Here is a 9930-nt window from a genome sequence, read left to right as displayed (position 1 = left end):
GTTTTCATCGTATATAATACTCGTCAGACGGATGAATATCAGCAAGTCCATCATACTAATGATGTAGTGGTTGTCTCAATGCTTCATTCAATTGTATTATATATTTCCTTACGATTCCATATTCTTTATACCTATGGTATTATTCATGTAGATTAGTGATTTTGTACATACAGATCACATATTCTACTTCGCTGACTGATTTCGACTTCATTAACACTGACTTTTGGTTTCTAAATGGTTTATATTACTGACTGAATAATATTTAATGATTAGATATTTTACTTGTAAGTCAAATTGAAAATAGCTTCGTTTATTAAAATAACTGGAATACGCTATCAGACATAATTACCAATGATGAACCAAACTTAATGGGATGATATGATATTGTTCACTATGAAATTGTTAATTAATACAAATATCCTGGTTTTGGAGGGAAGTAAATTTCAATCGTATTGTTTCAATAGTGCCCCGTTCCATCTATTGATTATTCGTAAATTTTTCTCGGAAACATGATTGGCTTATCTGGATAAGTTCACATAATCTTGTCAATACACATACCTGGGTCAAAATATATGTTTTTATTGGGGAACTGGTCACCAAACCCTTAGGAATAACTGTAAGGATTTGCTGCAAGACTCTTACTGACCGACTCGATTGAGACAAAAGGGGGCACTTTTTGTGATAGGCAAACCCTCCAAGCACCTCTGAAATACTTAAATCAAATTGACTTACTAATTTCACAGCGCACAAAAGCCACTTAAGGAGGGTAAGGTGATTTCCATTCGCTTCCTTTTGTTTGCTACTTCTAGTGCTAAATCCCTCACCAAACACACATAGGCATACATTTGTTCTTATTAACAGCATTTATTGTAGTGCAACTATACACTATACATACACATGAAAGACAGATCAAATTATTCTCTAATTCTTATGGCCTATGCATAGACATACTGGATGATATGAAACATATTTTCCTCAGGATCTCTATGATGATATATTTTGATGATGGGTGATACCAGTACACTTGGCCTTAAAAAATATTAGTTTCCACAAGATTGCAGATATATCATGATGAATGCAATCTACACTTTGAGTTTCTTCTTATTTCCTTCCATCCGGACAACCTTAAATTGTTTAATATTTTTTTCTAGATCTATATCATGTCACATTAACTGAGTAGGATTGAGTTTGAAACTGTTCTCAATATATAACAACGAGGTAACTTCCTCGTCATGATATCCCTGACTATAAACTGTGTAAACATATCGTTTTTCATGTACTTAAAACTTATGCGAAACTGAACCCAGAACATGAATGAATTCTAAAAAAAAAAGACAAATTCACAGAAAAACAAATTCAATACAACAAAGAAATTGTCCCATCTCGTCCAGTTCATCTGAACTCTACCATATCTTCAACAAATACTAATATTATCAAATTATCTTGGTCTGTACAATATCAAAATATAACTAGCACAATGAATCCAATTGTGTTTATATTACAAATACGAATATGTATTTGTAAGGTGTTTGATGAAAATTATGCATCAACATGGCAAACATTAATTATGGTAAGTATTTAATAACACATTGATGAAACCGAATGGATGAAAATGTGATGAGAAACGCACTATCAGTAAACCTCTAATTTAGTAGCTTTAACTGTTTGCATTTTATCAAGAAAATAGACAGATAATGGACGTATATTTCAAAACCACTGTTTATTACATTTTATCTCCACATGGTAGATAAACAAATCTTCAAATTGAACAGGCTAAAAATGTTTGACCTTCTTTTACTTCCATAAGTGGCAATAAATACCTTTCAAGATAACAGAACACGAACGTTGACAATACGATAGATGTGTGGATAGATAGATAGATAGATAGATAGATAGATAGATAGATAGATAGATAGATAGATAGATAGATAGATAGATAGATAGATAGATAGATAGATAGATAGATAGATAGATAGATAGATAGATAGATAGATAGATAGATAGATAGATAGATAGATAGATAGATAGATAGATAGATAGATAGATAGATAGATAGATAGATAGATAGATAGATAGATAGATAGATAGATAGATAGATAGATAGATAGATAGATAGATAGATAGATAGATAGATAGATAGATAGATAGATAGATAGATAGATAGATAGATAGATAGATAGATAGATAGAATTAAATTAGTGCATTTGACACTCACATGCTCTGTCAGATATTGCATTCCAAAATCTGTTTATAGTGGTGTGGGTGTAATATTTATGTCTAGAGCACTATCAGCATTGGCGTGCTGATCCATTCGCAAATAGCATTTTATTCTACGGGAACACCAACGGCATCATTACTATCTTGACAAGCCATCTCAGTCTCAGATATAATCTACACCAGTAACAGTAAGCGTTCCGTACAATTTCGTTGCCACAACACTCCAGTTTTCCCGAATAATTACAATGAACATTCCGTTTAGAAAGTCCAGTGAACTAAAATTCCATATGAAAATATCTATTCATAGGCTTGTCATGATTCGGATGCTAGCTATTAGTAATACTCTTTGGGGATTTCGCATAAACACTGTCATACTCGGCATCTTGATATTGATTAGCTTCTTAGTGTAATATTTTGTCTTATCATATGATACATTAAGCCATTCGATAAAAACTATCATACTATTTAATGTTTATTTTAATTAGTCCGAATACTAAACAGTCACTATACACATTCTCAACAAAAATGATTCAGGATACTACATTTCTTCAAATAAAACCACGAATAACTTGAAAATACTTTAAATGGGGAAAGGGAGTTCGGATACATCAACGTAGATCCTTAAGCCAGTTTATTTTTTAGTTGTTTAATAGCTTCAACAGCCTCAGAAGTCAGTTCGAATTCTTTTTGTTTTCCTTTAAGTGAATCTGTCAAAGGTTGCACTAATTATGCACAATCTGATATGAGTCTTCGACAAAAGTTAATTAGACTTAGAAAACGTCTAAGTTGTGTTAGAGAACTAAATATGGGATATTGTCTGATGGTGTTCACTTCTTCTTTGACCGATGTAAGCCCCTCTGGACTTATTGTGTCGGAGAAATTCTATAATAAGAAGACTGAAAACGATAAGTCTGAATACTAAATAGTCACTATACACGTTCTCAACAAAAATGATCCAGGATACTACACTTCTTCAATAAAACCACGAATAACTCGAAAATACTTTGTGTACATTCTAGATCTGTACAATTAGTTAACAATAAATGAATTACAAATGCAAAATCAAATAGTATTTTATTCTTCGTCAGTCTAATCTTAAGCTTTAACTGTCGATATTTACAAATTATACATGTTCAATAATCACTATAAGGATGGTGTTGAAAATAGACAAAAAACTATCCATTGAATAATAGTCTACATTACTAGTCTCACTATGATGATAATTGCAGTAATGAATTATCCTTATTTACAAGAAATAAATGCCAAGAAGTGAGAATATAATGAAGAATTGAGCATAAGTGAATACTGCTGCCGGACACGGAGGCGCGAGATTCCGAGATCTATATTTACCTACAAACAATTCAAAAAGGAAGTAAACGTAATAAATGAAATACCCACATCTTTAAAAAACAACAATCTAACAGTCAAATTTGTAATGGTAATCATTACTGGCATGATTTTGAAATGTTCGTCATGAAAACAAATTACAGTGAACGGATATCAATATTTACATTGAGTAGAATGCGGTACGAAAACAGAAGTTTGAAACTTATGGTAATGTGATTTGTATGTTTTAGAGGATTGTCTCTTAATCCGTTGTTTTCTTACAGATTTATTCAGACTTAATAATGACCTATCTCTCTATATATTCCGTGTTGAAATGTTTTTTTACCTAGCAGAAATCACAGTCAATTAACTATCAGTCAGTAACACAAATTCTTACTTAGCGTGATCTAAATAAGTACTTATTGATATTTATTAGTAGTGCTGTATTGAAATCTTGGATTTTACACATACAATCACGAATAAAGGATACATTTGATAATTCATCTCGTCTTCTAGTGCTTTGATTGAGATTTGTGGAAGGTATACCTATAGGAATTCCACCTGACTGTCAACTCACTGGACGCATACTGTGAAAGAGTTAATGGAGTTGTTATTCATCACATAGAAATTTTAAAAAATGACATATCAGATATTAAATAGGTAACACAGATGGAATCGAATGATAACCGGGATATATTGTAAATTGACTATATTCGACACTAAGGACCCTTTGATTGCGACCCATTAACTTGGCTGTGCTGTTCTCGTTGTGAGATCTAAGGAATTTGAGTCTTGATAGTGTGAATTTGTGATTTTTTGCTGTTGATCAATCCCAACTCAGAATAAAATTTACATCATGAAGGGATTCCTATCTAATGTGTCTGAGCAAGAAACATCAATATGTCAAGGCGTTCTGGATGAAATTCTCTCTTACTAAGTGATTGAATACCGTATTGTGAGTGATGAGCGACTTTGAATTTATTTAAGTGTCAAACTGTTGTTTAAATACGATGAGAACAGTTAATCATATGTATGTATAAAGCTAAATGAGTGATAAAGAAATGCTTTCTAGGTAATATATACGTGAAGCTTATTTATCAAATCGAGAGAATTTCGGAAACATTCTCAAGTTGAGTTTCCTTTGGAAATAGTCGATGTAAGTTGGAGACAGTTGTTTTATCTAAGTCTACGCTTTTCCAGCATTCAGGACGCCTAAAACATTTTAAAACCACTAAATCGAAATGCAGTGGTTCACATCTTCAAATTCATACCCTGATTGGTAATCATCTACTCGACATTTTATTTATCTGACTTCATTATCGATAAATTTCTACTAGGATTCCATATTATCCATCTAAAAATAAATCGTTAGTGTCCATTGGTTTAATGATAAATTAACTTTACTAAATGGATTAATAGTAATCGGTTTATATTGTTGAATAATCAAATGCAAATAATGAAACTAGTACTCCCCTGTTTCTGTACGCGAAAGTATCATCAAACAAAACTAACCCATGACGTTTCTTATCATCCACGTAAATAGTAAATAGAACTTACCTGAATAAGAACTTTTCATTTGTTTATCACAAATTGTTGTGAAATAAACCGAGACCGGATCACTTTGCCTTTCCATACCGTTATGTGAAACAAGCAAAGTTTGTACATGTACAATATAAAGTGTGTTGGGTTTCAGTTGGTTTAATATAATCCATGTTTGATCCTAAGTGGAAAAATGAAATTAACATTCTAGAAATTCCCTTGTACAACAAGTAAAAATAATTGTCCCTAGTTCTAAAGAATAAATATCATGGAAATAATGAGTTCAGACGACTTTTAATTATATTGACTAAGTTCCAATTGGTCGTTAGTATTAGGGTTAAAAGTCTGTGTACAACAGGTGAGTAGTAATTTAGAATGAACTGATATTAGATAATATGAATCACTAGATAAATTGTCAACAACATGGAGGTCCTGCTGTGATAGCTACAAGTGAAAGATTTTGGTTTGATTATATGATAAGTGATGAGTGTTTACTAAGCAATAGATTTAAACTAAGACAACACGTTCCTTTTTCAGCTGATCTCACCAAGTGATATGAAATTGATACTTATGTAAATATACACATGTCCTATGTAGACCATTTTTGTAGTTGAATCGGGAAAAATTTGAGATGAGTCGTCTCGAAATATTTTGGAATGTTTCTCTCACAGAAATATTAAGTGGTCCATAGCATTTGTACTATTTATTGTAACTCACTTCCAGTAGATATTTGAGTTGTAATTTTCGTCACTATGTTACTACTCAGTCAGATATTATTCTAGAAAAGCTATTTAGAAATTAAAAGCTATCAGTTCCACATTACAATAATCAGCTAAACTACACGTATTTTTACGATTAGACCGTTGTTGGCTATTCGTTCGAAGTCAGGTTCGCAATAATGTACCATTTCAACTTATTTCTTAACCAAGCATAATTTATTCTAATCTACTGATTCCAATGTTGTAGCTCAACTGAGATCGAATAGTTTATTGTACAAAATTCATTGATAGTAACAGGATAAACATTAGTGAAAAAAGGTGCATCAATTACTTTATCTATTACTCTGACATCAATCTGTTGTAAATCCATTATTGGACTGAAACCGATTTTATCATTATACATTGATTCATCCACTGGTTCCTTAATTCTTGGTGCCCACATTATTCGATATTTGGTTGAATTTTTGTTTAATTTGTTGACAGATGAAGAAAAACTTGAGTGTTCGTTCACATTTCTGTCTGAAGTTGTCATTGGTTGTATCCACGATATTCGATAATTAAGATCGCTGATGTGAATTACTTGGACTTTTGTTGGTGGAGATGGTGGTCCTAGAGCTAAAATAATGTGTGCGTATACGGTCATTTTTAAGTGAATTATAAAAGTATAAACGAAAAACTAGTACTCAAAATTAACAGTCACTTAATTCATCGACTTCAACAAAGATTAAATAACACACTTTGTGATTTACTTCCCAACAGTTAGTTTATTATCACTTTGCATGGATTTCAAATACTTTGATAAAGATAATTTCAAGCTTTAATATCTCACCTGTTTGATACTTAGCACACAGTTTATGTCTAAATAACAGCTTTGATAAGCTCGAACTCATCAATAATAAGAACTTCTCACAAACCCAAATAATATCGGCCTCATTAGCGAACCAATTCAAAATGAAACTGGGATATTCATATAGATATTTTCTGCAGGGTTTACGATAAGTTAACCGACATTTCATCTTTGATCCCGAAAACTAACTACTTTAGCCATGTTAATGATGATCTATATTTACTGATACTGAGATTTTAGAAGACTTCAGTCAATAGGCCTAAATTACTTTTGATGATTAATATTAGCCAATAACCAGTAACTTTTTGAACTGGCATCTTCGACTACCCTATATAACTTATATTTTATCCTATTCAGCAAACATGGCCCGGTCACCTAGCTAGATCCTAATTCATAGTCCTAAATATTGCTTTGTTTCATTGCCAAGATTTGTAAAATATTTCATTCAACATTTCTGGCTAAATTATACTTTACATAGGGCATTACTATACCATGTCAAGTTGTTGGGAAGGATTTTGTATTGATACGTTTAGTTTTCATGTGAAGAGTTGACATCATCCGGGATACTATCAGTAACCGGAGAACATCGAACTTCTGGTGCATCTTATCACGGGACTACTAATCAGTGCATTCCTCACGAAATACGAGTCTACTTTGAGCATGTAATTTTAGACTAAAGGGCCATGTCTTCAACTCCGATCACATTATGAGGTAGTAGGTTGATTATCTGGTATGACTGGTAATCACTCATCATAGCTCGATCTCACTAGTCGTCACTTTCCAATTCTTAGAATTTATCTCACGCAGATACTTGGTGGAGTTGTGTTCAATCTCGGGCTGATTTATGGGTACGTATTGATGGACGATCATACACTAACATGAAACCGTTGTCTAAAGCTTCCTAGTTTTCGATGGTATCTCGGCCTAGGTCAGTTAATGACATGCGGCATAACTCTTGATTCATTTAAGACTGATGATATACATGTGACTAGCTACTTTGTTCATTCTAAAATACTCTTGAAATTAACTCACCTGGTAAAATACAATTATCGGGCAATCGACCTTCTTTTTTTAAGACATTTGAACAAGATGGTGTGCAAAAACATCCTACATAAACGATCACATCGAACTGTTGATTTTGTACATGAACAACTGATTCTACCATGGTTATATATTTTGCATCTAAATTTGCTGGATATACACGAACTCGTACATCATAGCGACAGTTAAAATGAAGGTTTTCTAATATAACTCTTTTATCCTAGCAAAAAAATGTGGAGAAGGTATGTTAAAATGATTTGTCTATGAAAGCGAAATAAATATTTAATATTTTTGAATGTAAGTTTATCTCCAGGTCTAGTAATTTATTATTATTTGAACACATAGATATTGGTACAAGGAGGCACCAGATACATATGCGCCACGCAAAACAAATGAGATTTATGTTAGGGCTGTGATACTGCACGGATTCCAAAACCGAAGCAGGTGGTTCCCATATCAGTCCACACCCGGAACCTTCGACCTACAAGTCTGATACACAAGGCAGTAGAGCATCGTAAGGAGGAGATGCAGTCACATAGTAGTCGGTGACCAATAATTGGTTCATACGTCATTTGTTCTCTCAGGATACTGGAGCCAGGTCATGTGCACCATTGATTTGGAATGAGGGTTTTCCAACTCCCCTAGGTAGACTCTCCATATTAACCAACCCGGTTAAAGAGTCGGACGTTCGCTTTTCGTCCTCTCAATTTCGTAAACAACACCCCTTGTAGGAGAAGGCAGTGAGTAGGACTTCCCTCACAGTGGTTGTGTACATGTGGCCATGTGAGAGTATTTCGAGAGGGAGAGCGAACTCCTCCTACTCTCAGCCGTATCAGGACATTTGCGGGCAGTAATTTTTGGAATATATTTTCTACATTAACCCACTATGTGACTATGTAAGTGTATACTTTTGCGTTTTAAGTTCAGTGGAAAGAATATACAAATCCATAACACATAGTTCATTCAGTTATAGTAGAATGTTGAGAAATAAAGAACTTCAATGTATTTGGTGAAAAAAGTAGACATGAATTTCCGACTTTTAACAACGTTATTCACTTTAATGGCATTGAATAACATTAAGGGGGAAGAATGCATTTGTAAAATTTCGACGAATGGATTTGAAGTAAATCCAACATTTCGCCTGACGATTTGATTGAGATTAGACATTAACACCGTTGGATGCCGGCTCATTGCTTCAGTAGGTTGAGTGTTCTCACGCGAGACTGAAGGCCCTAGGTTCGTATCCTACGGGATGGGTCGTGTATGCGCACTGCTGAGGAATCCCACACTAGGACGAAACGGTCGTCCAGTGCTTCCAGGTTTTCCGTGGTGGTCTAACATCAATCAGTTCATGATCTCAATCAATAATTTGATCCAATGTAAAATTTCCTTAGTAGGATGAGTGGAATGAATGAATAATGTATCGGAGAGCGATTGCTGTGCTAATAAAGGATGCTCATAATTAGCTACAACTAGAGAAAGACTCGCTTTTTGGATGCACCTTCGTCTTAGATTCGACGTTCGCCATGATTTCCGAAGCAGTATCGCTCACTTCAAATGCCGTAGCATTAACTACTTAGTTATTGAGTGAAAGTACATTCAGCTGACTATTTTAAAACAGGACGAAACGCGCACAACTAGCCACTACCCTACTCTTCAAAAAAATGCCTGTGAATTAATGGCAATCCTCATAGAATGCATATAAATTAAAAGGGAGTGACCGTCTACAGTCCTTAACCTCAATCAGAAGACTCAAACATTATTTATTAGTTATTCCTTATTATTTATAATTTGTACGGGTGCATCGTTTGTTTCATTGAGACGCCTTGGCGTTGCGCATTGTATAAGTTTTCAAAAATTTAATCCCGTATTTTCGTTTACTTAACTAAGAATTCCTATTGTGAAAGTTCGAACGAAATATATAAACGAGCAACACTGCTTTCAGTTTGATCATTGTCAGTCTTTATTCTAATATAAATGAATATTGATATGAGAATATTAAACCAATCATGACAATTTACGAGTCAATGGTTATAATGCACAAAATAGGTAAAATGGATAAAACGATAATAAGAAGACAGGTATAGTGGTGGTGATAAGAGTAGTAAATTAATATAAGCTCTGATCAATAATTCAACATAGAAAGTAGGTCAGAGTTGTATAAACAATTTCAAAGAAATAGACACTATACAGTGACAAGTGTGTAAAAATAAGATAATGATGAGTGCAAACGGTAGGAGG

The 9930-nt window shown here is 33.5% G+C and overlaps 1 protein-coding gene across 1 annotated transcript in view; it reads right to left on the bottom strand.

Annotated features, from left to right (window-relative positions):
* Positions 1–3093: 3093 nt before the first annotated feature.
* Positions 3094–9930, bottom strand: part of KAL1_2 (Kallmann syndrome 1 sequence) — a 46412-nt gene continuing 39575 nt past the window's right edge. The window contains exons 12-15 of the mRNA XM_051215219.1: positions 7681–7909; positions 6133–6416; positions 5101–5263; positions 3094–3567 (exon numbers count right to left, since the gene is read on the bottom strand). Of these exons, the coding sequence (XP_051068411.1) occupies positions 3464–3567; positions 5101–5263; positions 6133–6416; positions 7681–7909 (780 nt within the window). The 3' untranslated portion in view covers positions 3094–3463. The remainder of the gene's footprint in view (positions 3568–5100; positions 5264–6132; positions 6417–7680; positions 7910–9930) is intronic.

This window comes from Schistosoma haematobium, chromosome 2 (assembly GCF_000699445.3).
Source record: "Schistosoma haematobium chromosome 2, whole genome shotgun sequence".
Classification (NCBI taxonomy): domain Eukaryota; kingdom Metazoa; phylum Platyhelminthes; class Trematoda; order Strigeidida; family Schistosomatidae; genus Schistosoma; species Schistosoma haematobium.
Note: the sequence above shows the minus strand (reverse complement) of the source record. Positions and strands in the feature narration are given on the sequence as shown.